This window comes from Sebastes fasciatus, chromosome 22 (assembly GCF_043250625.1).
Source record: "Sebastes fasciatus isolate fSebFas1 chromosome 22, fSebFas1.pri, whole genome shotgun sequence".
Lineage (NCBI taxonomy): Eukaryota > Metazoa > Chordata > Actinopteri > Perciformes > Sebastidae > Sebastes > Sebastes fasciatus.
In genome coordinates this window covers 9,508,558-9,523,577 of record NC_133816.1, presented here as the reverse complement: position 1 = coordinate 9,523,577, position 15,020 = coordinate 9,508,558, and the positions used below count along the sequence as shown (strand labels likewise).

The following is a 15,020-nucleotide window of genomic DNA, read 5'->3' as shown; positions in this document are numbered from 1 at the left end:
TAAATGGAATCATGAGAATCCCCCTAATATTACTCAGTGGATTAATGAGGTAAATTCATGTGCTCCCTTGGAAAAAATAACCTATGTAGCCCACAGATGTTCTATAGGATATGGGATCCATAGATCACTCATACAGAATTTTCTTAACCTTTCTAGGGTATTTACTTAATTATTAATTATTACTTTCTATGTGCTGTTTTCTTTTTTTTACATGTATTTATTTATTTATTTTAAGGTTTATATTTTACCACCATGAACTGTAATACTGTAGTACTAATTACTTTTAATCCTAACTAACTTATTAAATTATTAAAAAAAATATTGTTGTTAAATTTTTTCTGTAACTTTACCTCTAGGGGTGGGAAGAAGGCTGGACCTGTCTCTGTGTGGGAGCGGGAGGAGATGTGTATGTGTGTATTTATGTATGTACATATTAAATGTTAAATGTAAGATTATTTTTTTTTTGTATTATGGCATTATGGTTATGTTTTTTTTATGTTTGTTATGCTATGTTTGGAAAAAAAGGAATAAAAAGAATTTTCCAAAAAAAAAGAACAAAAATAAAAGTACTCATTATGCAGAATGGGTCATTTATTTCACAATCATATATATATATATCACACTGGATAATAATTATTGATGCATTAATCTGTACACCACTTTAATGTTTACTTTATATACTGCTGGGTAGATTAATTTATAATAATATATCATAATTTATTAGGTGATTTTATATTTTATATTAATAACTTGTTACTAATGCTTAAAAATAAAAGTGAGTAAAAAGTACACTATTTGCCTCCAAAATGTAGTATCATATAAGAATAAAGTAGCATAAAATGTAAATACTCAAATACAGTACAAATACCTCAAAATTGTACTTAAATACAGTACTTGAGTAATGTATTATACTCTCCACCACTGGAAATAAGTATTGGAAGATATATATCTATGTTTGTAGGATTTCATACATGAATAATCAACAGTACATCCACAACTATACACATTTATAGACCACCTAGTTTTCATACTGTTGTTTAAATGCTTCTGTTACACCCCTTTTGTTATGTTTTTATTTAAAGGGTATTTATTTTTCCATGATTGTATAGATTAATAGACTGAACCTTGAGCCGGATATAATGCTGAGGTGGAAAAATTAAAGAATTATGAGAAAAATATGAATGATAAAACTGCATCTTGCCCTGCTTTTCAAATGTTATCTATTAGAAGTAAAATAAAGTACTATATTTTTTATGTCAAACTATGTTATTATTGATGTTATAACCTTTGAGAAGTATTAATGTTGTTAATATTGTTGTTATATGTGATTGGTGTAACAGGTGTTTAAACTCTGACAATGAATCATACTTCGTTTAAAGCATTAAAACATTTTAAAACTACAGCTTTCAGATAAATGCAATAAAGTAAAAAGTACAATAGAGTAGACAGGTAAAAGTATTAGTCCCTTAGATTCTACTTAACTACAAGGATAGATTACCAACCGTGTAGCCAAAAACTTTGCAGAGGTGCCCCATAGCAGACTTTCTGTATCACATACGGTTGAATCTTTGGTATAACAGAATCTGTTTGCTGTACTTTTACACCACAAAGGGGCAAAAGAGAGAATTCAATCCACAAATGATGAAACAAATGCACACACTATTATTTACCCATGTCAATTCTTGGTGATTTTCTAAATTAAAAACACCTGACACACATTGTACATGTGTTATGTAAAGTAGCTTTATTCTATTTATGCATTGGCAGGACATTCATCAGCTGTAAATAAATAACATTATTAAACAGGCACAGATAGAAAACTTTATGAAGCCTTAGAAAAGACAGCACATTTAATCATTTTATATACAGTTGTGATCTCAGTTCACACATTTCCAAGTAAACCACTAGAGGGAACTCTTCATCAGTCTATCATTAATGAAAGCAAGAGCAACAAATATGCAGTACAGTGAGCGAGGATTGGTAGAAGTGGTGGCATTATATGAATAAAAGTGAGTTGGTCCCATAACTACAGGGTGAATAGTGACCTTGGTGGTCAAAATATCTTCAGAAAAATATAATTGAAAAACAATTTGTGTTTTATATTCTCAAAAAATGTCATGTGCCATCCTATTTTTTTACAGTGCTTTCATATCAACAACTATAACTGCTTTAAAAAGGAGACAAATTCTGTTTCTTTTTAAAGTTTCCTGTTGAAGAAGTGTGGCCCAAACACCACCCCGACCACGCAGGTGATCACAAACACCACCCAGAAGGTGACAGCCAGCAGCTGCACACAGTACAGATTCTTCTTGCTCTGCTGTAAGACCTCCTCTTCGCCCACCAGGCCCGGCGCCGCGCCGTACGACCTGTCCGGGTGCATCTGTTGCACCCGCAGGCTCACGGTGGGCAGGATGATGAGGCGGGTGTCTCTGCTGTCGCCCTCTAGAGAGAGCACCACTCTCTGGGTGACGGTGGCCAGGCGTGTTGCCATGCTCACGGGCAGGCGGAAGGTCACGGGGGGCAGCTTCGCCAGGATGCGGGAGTTGCAGGGCAATGAGAGGGCATCCCCGGTCTCCAGAGGGGTGAGGTGGCGGCAGAGCGGGCAGGGGATGGCTGGTGGGCTGCGTGGGTCCGGGGGCTCGCATGGGCAGAGCTGGATCCTCTGGAGGCACTCGGTGCAGAAAACATGGTGACACTCCAGCATCCGGGGGCATTTGTTGTACTGGTTGTACTCCTGGTAGCAGATGGGACACTCCACATCCGTGGGCTCCCCAGAGACGGTGCTGAGGCTGGGTGCTGCAGCAGCTGGGACTACATCCCCTGGCATGGTGGTGGCAGGGAGGGAGGGTGAGTGGATTTGGCTTTCAGTGATGGCAAGATGCAACTCGTGGATGAATCTTTAATAGAAGACTGTAAAATCTGTAAAGAGAAAAGAACTTGAACTAAGACTAAGAGAATCCCCTAGAGGCTTATGTGGCTTTTAAAATGCCAGGATCTGCTCTCCCTGGGATGCTGCTTTGTTTCTTCTAAGTTTTATGAACAGATTCCACAGCCCATGAGTCATAGCATTCATCCATTTAAACACTCAGCCATCCACCGTCTAACTATTACCCCCCCTCACCTACTCACAATCACCCTGAGTCCATGTAGTGTGTGCTGGCCTGCACACTCAGCAGGTCCAGGAAGTTGGGAAATTAACAAACTAGCAAAGCAACAGAAGAGGTTAGAAGGGAAGTAATAAGTCACTGTAATGATGTTTTCTACGTGTGTGTGTGTGCACGTACACTTTTCTCCACTCAGATTTGTTTAATTTCAGTCATTTAAAGGGCCACTCCACTGATTTTACTGACTTTAGAGAGTCTGTGAAAACAGTTTTATCTTCGGCGGCTCGGAGCAAAAACCCCCGATGATGTAATTTATCTCGGCTTAGATTTAGGGGAATTCTTAGAAGTATCCTTGTGTTACAAACTGACGGCATGGAGTTTGAAAGATGTGAGCATTTACTAGGCAAAGAAAATGTCTAATAAAACACACTATTGAGTTGTTGCATCATGGGAAATGTAGGATCCAATGTTTTGGTAGCTTGACATCACTAAATGGCCGGTCGCAATAAATGCGTACGAATGACACGGTATTCGCGAGTCATTTGTACACCATGTAGATTGTATTGACTGCAATGTTAACGTACCCGCGTGAATACGCTACGCTCAGAGCTAGTAAAATAGAAAGTGAGAATGACTGCTTATGGTGGGTGATTGGGTCCAACAGACACACGACTTTGAACCAGCAAACTGGTGTTTGTGTTCCAAAGTGTTGTTGAGTTATTTTGAAGTTCGTTGGTGACCGTACTTCTGTTACGTTGTTCCTGTGCATATTTGACTTAGTTTACATACTAATTTTAAAGCCAACCATGCTGTTTTTCCTAAAGCTAACTAAGTGGTTTTGTGCGGCTGATACCGTGGTTTTGTTTGCGTGGCGTAAAAACGACACGCAAAAGAGGCGTGCAAATGACATGCAAAAATGCTGAAATGCGTTCTCATGACATGTGGAATGTCCTTGTGATGTGATATTTATATCCCATGAGATCGAGTTGCTTGACCTATACCTGAGACTAACAGTAAGAATATCTCGGCTTCTGCTGCTTCGATGTTTGACCGTTCATTTTTAAATTTGTTTCTTGTAAGTCTGCCGACTTCATGGAAGTACAATATTGAGTTGTTGGAGTGAACCTTTAACATTTGAAATGAGCCCAAGGCACATTGATTAAATGTAATCTGCTGAGCCTGGTAAGATTTTGCCATCATAAAAATGTATTTGAGTCAAATAATGTAAAATGTTGAAGGAATATTTTGATATTTTGGGGAATATGCTTATTCGCTTTCTTGCCAAGAGTTATATGAGAAGATCGATACAACTCCGATCAATATAAGGCTACAGACAGTTGGCTTAGCTTAGCATAAAGACTGGAAACAGGGGGGAAAGCTAGCCTGGCTCTGTCCAAAGGTAACAAATTCACCTTTAAGCACATCTAAAGCTCTTGTTTTTCAATTTTTGTTGTTTCCCCATTTCTAATCCTTATGCTAAGCTACGCTCACTTGCTGCTGGCTCTTTTATGGAACAAAGCATTAGATTTGCTTTTGTTTGTTGCTCACATGGGACGACTACCAGGCAACTCAAGTTCACTCATGGGGGGATTGTTGCTTAGCAGATGGGGTCTCCTTTGAATTGATCCATGGCAACACATAGCCTGAAACCTTTTTCTTTCATAAGTCTACTACACATTCATCAAAAACATATAATTTACACCAACAATAAGAATTTTGCTTTGCTCCAAAAAAACACAATATAATGAGAAACGAGTTGTGAAAGGGAGATGAGCCCTCTTGTATCGAGGCCAAAGGGCTCAGTGAGATTATATTGAGCGAAACTGGCACCGATCCATCTTCACACCTCACAAGCAGATAAAGGAGCCACTTACCCACCATACACCCCTTTGATCAGAGCACACTGTGACGCCCACGTCTCACCACTCACTCCTCTTCCTCTCATGTTGGTACAGATCTCATCCCGGCAGAGTGTCTTCCTCCTTCCCTCTTTGTGCACATTAACCACTCAAGTTTCTACCTTAACATCCTGCAGATACGTGGCTGAAGCTCGGCTTACTGGCAACCCTCCTCTTTTCTCCTTGATTTTACTCGTCCTCGTCTCTCTGTCTGGTCCCCCATGAGGCATCTCTGTGGTTTCCCTCAGCAGTAATTAAACCCTTGGTGATGTGAAAGTAACCAGGACACACAAGACAGAAAATGACAGATTCAGAGTCTACTTACTCAACTCTACCTGCATATTATGTTATTATGCTTCCACACAGTCAGCATGTAGGAGTTTTTTTTTTAAATAGCAGTGTTGATTTAGGGTGTAATTATTAACATCCTTACAAGTTTCTAAATTTAATTCAGTTGTTTTGATACCATAAAAAAAAAAAATGAAAATCATCTCACATTCTAGTACAGAAAAAATAGTGAGGGTAAATAAGGTTGCAGGGACAGAACAGAGTAGGTCGATAGTGTAAACAGGTGAATTATTGACGGATAAATTGAGTCATAACCTGACGTACGGTATCTGTTGTATCTAAAACCAGCTCGTCCTGTACAGGACGTGTTTAACGCCCACTCTGCTATTTACAGTGCCACTAAACTCTGTGATCAAAACATAGTTATAAAGTGGACTTTCACTACGAGATTTCAAATGATTACTGGGATACTTCTGGTAAACAGAAGCTTGTGTTTCTCTGTGGTTACTTTACTCCTAAGCCTGATACTGTGTGGTCAGATGAAAACTTTGAGACAGATCTTTAAGCCGTCAGCAAAGGCACTATAAAGAGACCAGACACAGGGTGAAATGACAATTCAATGTTCATATGGGTTGGGAAACTTTTACAACCACCAGACTTAACAACACATATATTTTTCAATTGTTTAAATAAAAAAAAAATGTCACTGAGAGCAAACATTTGGGAGTTTTCACCACAACAGTGATTTGCAGTCCACAAGTTTACAGTCTTGCGAAAGCCAGGGATACCAGATTTTTGTATTTATTTTTTGTCAGAGCATTTGATTTATTGATTGATGTCAGGATGTAATGAGAATTTCAACAAATATAACAAAAAATGTTTTTGAAGATTACCAACCCTAGCTTTAAGTTTCCCTTTGGTTGAGAGAATTCCCCTTTTCCTTAAAGGAGCAGTGTGTAGCATTTAGGGGGATCTATTGCCAGAAATGGAATATAATATTAATAAGTATGTTTTCTTTAGTGTATAACCAGCTGAAAATAAGAATCGCTGTGTTTTCGTTACTTTAGAATGAGCCAGCCATGATTCCAGCTTCTTAAATGTGAATATTTTCTGGTTTCTTTACTCCTCTATGACAGTAAACTGACTATCTTTGAGTTGTGGACAAAACAAGACATTTTAGGACGTCATCTTGGGCTTTTGAAAACACACTGATCGACATTTTTCACCATTTTTTGACATTTTATAAACCAAACAACTAATCGATTAATCGAGAAAATAATTGACAGATTAATCAACAATGAAAATAATCGTTAGTTGCAGCCCTAGCACAAAGAATTCATTTTATACTAAAAGACCAAAACCTTTGAAGATACCCACTTGAATGGTCTAACTCAGACTGTATAGTAGAATACTGTATAATATTGTCTTCAGATTAACTTTAAAATGCATTTTTTCCTGAAACGGTGACTGAATTTGGTCCCCGATCACTTCCATTGGAATCGCTTTAGGGAACAATTACAACAGTTATACCATTAAGGTCATTAAAGCCCTTAAAATTGATGATCCATATCAAAATCTATATTTGGATTTTATCCTGCCTTAGTACTCTAAAATTGAAACTGAAAAGCTGAAGGTGACATGTTGCGCTATATTGTTTGTGTGTGTCTCACCCTATGAGACACACACAATAAAGTCAGAAATCTAAAAAGGGGAAGTCCAAGGCACTCTTCTGGCAAAATCCAAATGTCTATTTCTGCTGAAATGCTAAAAACAATGTTGGTACATGTTCAGATTGAGCTGATTAACAACCCACGCGTTGGCGTTGAAGGGTTACACCCTGAAGAAGGCTGAGTGTACGCGTGGGTTGTTACTCAGCTCAATCTGAACATGTACCAGCATTGTTTTTAGCATTACATCATGAAATATTCTTTTGAATAAAGGCGTTTTATTTTTTGCTAGAAGAGTGTCTTGGAATCCCCCTTTTTTTAACCTTTGTGTACCCCACCAAAGATCACCTTCATCACACCGATTTGAACTTCAGAGCACTCAGAGAAAACAAATATCCTGAATAACTATACTTTTTTTTTTTTTTTAAATCACAGATGGTCTTGCTTAAGAGTCGAGTTAATAGTTTCTTAAAGTTTTTTTTTTTGTAACCAAAGAGACAATTGCCCTTTGAATATTCAAAGTTTTTGGGAAAGGCTTTCTTTTACTGTCATTAAGGTAAAAAAAGCACCTTTACAGTAAGTTCAGTGCTGGCAAAAAGCGGGAAAGCCAATAAAACAGTAACAAAGGACTGCACACTCTCACACATACACACTCACTAGGAGAGAGCTTGTGATTGTTGGCCCGAGATTCCCCCGGAAATCACCATGAAAGGAGTTCATGCTGGAACAACTGATAGGAGGAGGAGGAGGAGGAGGAGGAGGAGGGTTGTTTGGGGATTACCATGGGGAAGAGGTGACGTCACATCACACACACAACACACCCTGGAGCGTCACTGAGTTCAAGGAGGGTAGCGCTTCTGAAACAAATTCAAGTAGGGCACTTTTTTCTTTAACATTTATTATTTACTGAACTTTATATAATGCTTTTGAGCCTAATAAGGATTTCTGAAATAAAACAATCAATTTCCACCCTTTACATATAATGATTATAATCAATAGAATATGTCTTGCATCAGCTTGCACCTGTGATTCTGCCCTATATACAAACACCCTGGAGCGTCAGTGAGGTCAAGGAGGGTAGCACTTCTGAAACAAATTCAAGTAGTAGGGGGGATCTTAAGAAACTTTTTTCTTTAACATTTATTATTTTCTGAACTTTATATATAGCTTTTGAACCTAATAAGGATCTCTGAAATAAAACAATCAATTTTCCACCCTCACATATCGTGATTATAATCAATAGAATATGCTGCAATGTCTTGCATCACCTGGGATTCTGCCCTGTATACAATCAGGGTTACTTATATCTTAAAGGGACTGTTTGTAACTTTTTACAGGTATAAATCTACCAGGGCTGTATCCCACGCGCGCTCGCATACGAATGTACAGTGGACGTTTGTGCAGAAATAACTGCTGCAGCTCCTCCAGACCAACAGAGGTTTCCCGTGTCTTGTGAAGTGACGGGGCTCCGCAGCGTGTAACGTTATCGACTCCGACCGGGTGCCGGTGTCTTCCCTGTTTCCTCCGGCCCGGTCGGAGATGATAACGTTTCTCTTCGGTCGGGAGGCTGAAGCAGGAAAAGCCAACACTAGGATCAGCAGTGATTCATGGAGAGACCTTCGTCTGGTCAGCTAACATTACTGCCAAGCAGGTGAAATATAGAGTGATATTGTGGTTTTAGCTGACGTGTGTCGCCTCACTGTTCTGAGCGATGCTCATTCATGTCTATTTAGAGCGAGCACAAGCCCAATGCTGACTTTCATTGACTTAATGGCCAAAGGTGTCGCTGTTAACTAGCATTTCTGAAAGTTACAAATAGTCCCTTTAAGACACTTTTTTCTTTCACATTTATTATTTACTGACCTTTATATATAGCTTTTGAGCCTAATAAGGATCTCCGAAATAAAACAATAATTTCCCCACCCTCACATAATAAAGTGATTCTAATCAATAGGATATGTCTTGCATCAGCTTGCAGCTGTTATTCTGCCCTATAAACGATCAGGGTTACTCATTGTGTGACTTGTGAGTCTGTCTGAAAGCCTACAGGCTTTTTTGTCCCATGTCCAAGATAAACATGAGGAAGTGTGTGTATGTACTTTAAGTTTCGTGGCATCATAGTATTTGGAGCTTGATGACTCATTTGTTTGGCTCAGATCCACTACAGTCTCTCCTCCTCCCACAAACTTCCTCACACCCTGGGTTATAAATCTGGACAGCTCACCCTCTGATTCATTCAGACCTCACTGGTTACTCACTGATAAACATCAGCAGGATCAGACAGCATCAGGATGTACTCAGAGCAAGAGTGTGGCATTTGTTACAGGACCTACAACGCAGGTCGTCGGTGTCCCCGGCAGCTCCAGTGTAAACACAGCTTCTGTGAGAGCTGCCTCCGGGCTCTCTCTCGGGGACCCGCCGAGGAGCTCCGTCTGGAGGGCGACAGACTCATCATCTGCCCGCTGTGCCGACACACCACCTCCATCTCCGGAGAGGAGAAGGTGAGAGCCGAGCTCAGGGTGGATGAGAGCATCCTGGAGCGGCTCATAACTTCAGGAGTCCTCGACCAAGAAGAGGAGGAGGACCCAGAGGAAGACGTTCTGTGTGACACCACCCGGGAGATTCCTGTGACTCCAGCCGAGGAGAGCGACTTCTCCCCGGCGTCCAGAGGTGGGAGGGTCCGGCGGTCCTGGAGGAAAGTTTGCCGGTTGATAAGTGGGAAGAGCGAACAGCCGAGAGTTGGAGAAAGTAAGTAAAATGAGGATTGTGATTCGTAATTGGCTAAGTAGGCTAAATAATACGAAAGAGACAAAGGTAGTTGTTGAAATGAACAGTTTGTGAATGGGGTTTGGTGGCAACAGTAGTCAGTAGTGGAAGAAATAAACAACTCAGATCCTTAAAGTGACAGTACCACAGTGTAAGAACAAATAAAAGTCCTGCATTTGAAATTCTACTAGAGTAAAAGTATATAGCCTAAATATTACCAGCAAAATGTACTATCAAAAGTGAAAGTACTACCTATGCAAAATAGCCCCTTCAGATGATTAATTATGATATAGGCATATAATCTGTATTTTTTAAATCGTATGCACACAAGATAATGATTTATACACACATTGTTATTGTGTGCAAAGTGATCAAAAATAATGTTTTGCACAACTCTAACCTGAGGAGGTTTCATCAGCAGCATAACTAAAAACTCACATTTCATAAGTTTATCATATGTTTTGTTTGTAAAATCAAAGTAACTAGTAACTGTAGCAGTTAAATAAATATAATGGAGTAAAACAAGTGCAATATTTCCCTCTGAAATGTAGTGGGGTAGAAGTATAAAGTAGCATAAAATTGATATTAATTGTATCAAAATTGTACTTAAGTACAGTCCTTGAGTAAATGTACTTAGTTACATTCCACCACTGGTAACAGTAGGCTATTTATATATGCTTTTGTTGGTAATTTAAGGCTATAAAGTTGACTGAATACATTTAGGGTTTTAGTTTCAGGTTTAGCTTTTCATAAAGTCATCAATAATGTATACTTTTTTTGTTGATTTTTGTTCACAGAAGTAGTCCTGAAATAGTCTAGAGCAGAGTACAACTAGCTATTATGTGTAATTTTAACTGTTAAGTGTTGGCAATTATTTTGGATACTTAACAGACACCGTTATTTTGAAAATAGTGGATTAATACTTTGTTTTCTAATGTGTCTTGTTTTCCTTTTTACAGATTATATGACCAATGAAGACCTGAGGAACTTCGCCATGATGTCCTGCTACATGTTTTAAGACATCTGTCTGAAATGTCAAATACCCTGGATAATGTGATACTGTATTTATTCTCAATGGTTCTCCGTTGCAACATAGACTTGTGATGATGATGATGACGACGATGATGATGATGACGTGATGACCACTATGTAGCACTCAAATGAGGAAAAGTGGCCCCTTTGTAGGCCTATTAATGCACTAATGTATATGATATTTATTCTTTTTATTAATGTATTTTATTTTGAAATATTGTTACATATTTAAGGAAAAATAAATGAGCACTGGTTTCAACTCACTTTTTTCAGTGTGTGCATTATTTAAAAAAATGTAAACAATGGCCTAGCTTTGGCCTATGTGTGTGCAAAAATACAGTTAAAATAACACATTACATCAAGTCTCCAGGCCTAAGCAGACTTATCAAAGTAAAATTCATGGAAGGGGGCAAAAGTATCCTTGTGTTCAAAGAAAATTAAAGCTAACTACATAAAACTGGGGAAAGGAAATTAAAGAAATTATAAAGTATTATACATGAAATGGGCCAAAATGGGAGCTAACCTTCACAGACAGCTCCTGGGAGTGAGTTACTTGAGGCCAGGTGAACAGCATTGCATCCAATCAGTGTCACAACCAGCAGCAGCACCTCAATGACTCACTTGTTTGACAAGTAAAACACATGGATTGACAACTACGACTTAATTTAAGGTCTTTTTTTGACAAACCCTGGGAGAACGCTGTCCATCATGATAGGAAATCCTGTTCTTTACTCAAGGTAAATATACATCTTACAAGCTTTGTGAACATGTCATCATAAAAATTTGAAAAAGGATTGGTGATTATTTCTGATTGACAGCATTACGATGACCATAAATTACAACAATACTCCCGCGGGGTGTTTTTTTCTTCTTTTCTTGCAGACTCTTGTTTGTCTTTGTGCCGGTCTGTGCAGCTGTCATGTCGTTCATCATGTGTTCAGATGCTGCAAGAGGTGAGCAGCACAAACAGGCTGGTATACTGCCAGGACAAAACTGCAGCGTCTGCAGTTTCGGTGAACTAAGGCTCATCTTAAATGCTCTCTAATAAAAAAATGTCATGAGGCATGTGTTGGCTGATGGAGCTTTCACTTGGCAATCTAACAAAAATGTAGAGAGATAAGGACTTTATTTTATAGAGATTTTTATAGAGAGATTTATAGCAGTTAATGTAAACAAATTTGGAAATGTATTTGATGTTGAGTCATGGTAATTTCATTTTATATTTCACTAAAATTAGGGTATGCATTTAACAAATGATTTGCCTGTATAACAGCATTAGAAAGAATAACTTGCTCATTCTTTTTCCACCTTCAGCCAGTCCCATAACAACCCAAGTGGACTATGGAGTGAGACACAATGTCCTGAGACGACTGTACCCTCCACACAGTCAACACCGTCCCCTCTTTACTGGTCTTCCATCAACCGAAACTGGACTCCAAACTGGAACTAATGGTGAAATTGAGACCAGCGGGAATTACAGAGGAGCCTCGTCAATCATTGACCGCCGATCAAACCCTGTATGGTTTACAGAAGGCAGCTATAGTTACAATCAAAACAGCCCAGATAACAGACAGTATCGAGCAGGAGTGAGGCCGGCCGGCAGCAGCAGCAGCTACCGCCCTCTCTCTTATAACTCAGTGATCATTAGAAAGTCATCTCTCAATAAAGCTGCCGGTCTCTCTCATCAGAGCTCTGAAGATGCTCAGAAATCCTACATGAATGAAAAAGTTCCTTCTCTTTTTTCATCCCAGACTGATAGATATTGGAGCACTCCACTGCCAACTTCAAGAGGGCTTTACAGAAGCTATAAAGACACAAATGAGCTCGCTGCAGCCGGGGCGCGGAGTACATCTAGTGGGATTCAATCAAACAAATATTTCGGCTTCGCGAGTCAAACTGCCCCTCATGCACCATCAATCAGGAACGGCTTAGACGCCTCTGTTATTAAAAGCATCCCCAGCCCAGAAAAACTGACGGATTTCTCTCAGGGGTGGCATTCGGTGAGTAGCGGCGACACACCGAGACACAAAAAGGTCCAGTCGTATCTGTTCAAGGACCCCCAGACGTCTCTCGGTGGACACGAGACAGTTCATGGTAGTGGACCCACAACAGCACATAAGCAAAGGGCCTCTGATTCAGGACATTACAGCAGGTTTTCTTCAAATGTTAAACAATTACAAAGAAAAGACCCAATCGAGGCAGTACAACATCTCTCTGATAATGCCAATCCACTGTATCATAATGCTAATGTGGCCCAGTATGGCGCTCAGACAGGCGTTAATACTAAACACACCACTCAAATCTCAGTATATCCTGCTCTAGGGAAAGACGCCACCATGGGAAGTTTTGTCCCTACACCTCATGCAGATTTCCGGGCTACTGGCAGCAGTAAATCTGTAGTAAGTGGCTCCGTTAATACAAACACAAGAGGATCAATGCATGCTCACACACCTGGACGAGACGTAAAAAGCATCTATGGCTTCAGAGGATTTGAAAATCCTACACGGACGCCTATTCTCTCCTCCAATGAAAGGACCAATGCTAGAGGATACAGCTTCGACAAAGGAAAGGGCTATAAAATCACAAATATGTACCCTTCTTTGTCACCAAAGTACAGCTTTGGTCAGAGAGGAGCAAAACCTGAGAGGACACCCACTCCATCTCCTGGCACACATCAGGATTTCACATCAGGATTTGCCAGCGATGCCAGTGTGGTGGACCGGAGCCCAGATCTCAGACAGTTGAGAATCCACAGAAGGATATATGGTCTCAAAGGATTTAGCACTCGACCACTCGAGGGAGCTAAAACTTTAGCTAGTGAGCCAGATAAGTCTGCCACAGTCAAACAGGGTTTTGAAGGTTTTAAAGTTAGAAGCTCACAGACCTGGCAACCAAGAAGCAGCCAAAATGAGCAAAGCAGCGAAGACCTTAAACCACTTTTACAGACTGAATCGGTCACCAGCTTTACACCTGATGAATACCAAAAGAGACGCAAAATCTACTCGTTCCCAGGATTTCTGCCTATTCAAACCGGAATTGTAAATGCTCATAATGACAACAAAACACACAAACAAAACACATCTTATGTCAGATCAGCAGAGAAACTTGAATCCCGCCCAAAATCTGAGCCAAGAACGCCCAAGGAAACCAAACCTGTTGAAAGAAAGGCAAGCCTGTTCAACCGTTCCACCAGCAGCACAGTGAGAGGCAAACGCGTGAGAGGAAACGGCGAGAAGCTCAATGCATCCACTCCCACCTACGTAAATGCACCCATCGTCAGGCTGTCTAAGCGGCCTGCCAGGGTCATAACCGTCACGTACGCCGACATACTTGGAAGTGCCTCGTTCAGTGGCGTCACAGCTACGACCCAGACCTCAATCACACCCACCGATAACACTGCAGCTACAACCGAGCTAAAAGAAGAGGCCGGTCATTGGACCATAAAGGATGCTGTGCTTAGTAGAGACAACACAAGCAGAGGTCCTGATGAGGCAGAAGATGTTGAGGAAAGCAAGTTTAGTGTTAGAAGTGAAGACAGTGGCATGAAAACATCCGATTTATTCCTGGATAATGAAGGAAGTGGAAGTGGGGCTTTTAATATGTTTGATGTTTTGTCAACCGATACCACAGAGAGTCTTAGCGAGGATTCCTCAGAGCTGGAATATCTACGAATATCAACGTCTCCTTCAAGTCAATGAAACTGTCCCACACTGAGACATGAGAGAAAGTTGTGTGAATTGACACGTTGTTGGAACAATCCCAATAAAAGTTTGAAAAGTACTTTTGATTTTGTGTGTTCTTAGTGTTTGGTAACAAATTTCATAATTATTCAAATGTGTCTCAAAAACATTGTGTTAATAAACAGGAATAGTTTGACATTTTGGGACTGGTAACTTCCTGGAGTCTCTGCTGGTTTATTAGAGCTCAAACAATTAGTCAATTATTCGATAAGGAGACGATTAAAGGGAAACTATAGCGACTGGGGCCTGCTTCTTGAATGTGAAAATATTCTGCTTTTATTAATTTTATATGATAGAAAACTTAATATCTTTTGAGGTTTGGACTGTTTGTTGGACAACACAAGACATCCGAAGACACCTCGGACTAAATTAATTGGCTTTTCAAATAGGGGAGAGTGGGGTCGGTTGGGACGGTAGGGACAATGCTTTTTTAGTAAATTAGAAAGCAACTATGCCTATGCAATTCACAATCTTAAATCAAATCAACAAAAAGCAGACACAAATAAGACAAAGGCTTTTCTGAAT

The 15,020-nt window shown here is 39.8% G+C and overlaps 3 protein-coding genes across 4 annotated transcripts; 2 read left to right on the top strand and 1 right to left on the bottom strand.

Annotated features, from left to right (window-relative positions):
- Positions 1–1,363: 1,363 nt before the first annotated feature.
- LOC141760994 (uncharacterized) lies at positions 1,364–7,202 on the bottom strand. 2 transcript variants are annotated; one of them, XM_074624170.1, is made up of 2 exons: positions 4,979–7,202; positions 1,364–2,919 (listed from the first exon to the last, which is right to left on the bottom strand). In XM_074624170.1, exon 2 carries the CDS (start codon positions 2,825–2,827, stop codon positions 2,198–2,200), a length of 630 nt encoding a protein of 209 aa, XP_074480271.1. In that variant the 5' UTR covers positions 2,828–2,919; positions 4,979–7,202; the 3' UTR covers positions 1,364–2,197. The 2 variants fall into 2 exon arrangements, with proteins under 2 accessions (XP_074480271.1, XP_074480272.1); XM_074624171.1 differs by having other exon boundaries at positions 4,983–7,202.
- A 1,933-nt stretch (positions 7,203–9,135) lies between these two features.
- On the top strand, positions 9,136–11,018 carry LOC141760705 (uncharacterized). The gene is made up of 2 exons (XM_074623744.1): positions 9,136–9,705; positions 10,683–11,018. Exons 1-2 carry the CDS (start codon positions 9,249–9,251, stop codon positions 10,739–10,741), a joined length of 516 nt encoding a protein of 171 aa, XP_074479845.1. The 5' UTR covers positions 9,136–9,248; the 3' UTR covers positions 10,742–11,018.
- Positions 11,019–11,310: 292 nt separating this feature from the next.
- LOC141760704 (uncharacterized) lies at positions 11,311–14,535 on the top strand. The gene is made up of 3 exons (XM_074623743.1): positions 11,311–11,492; positions 11,638–11,708; positions 12,070–14,535. Exons 1-3 carry the CDS (start codon positions 11,464–11,466, stop codon positions 14,451–14,453), a joined length of 2,484 nt encoding a protein of 827 aa, XP_074479844.1. The 5' UTR covers positions 11,311–11,463; the 3' UTR covers positions 14,454–14,535.
- Positions 14,536–15,020: the final 485 nt, after the last annotated feature.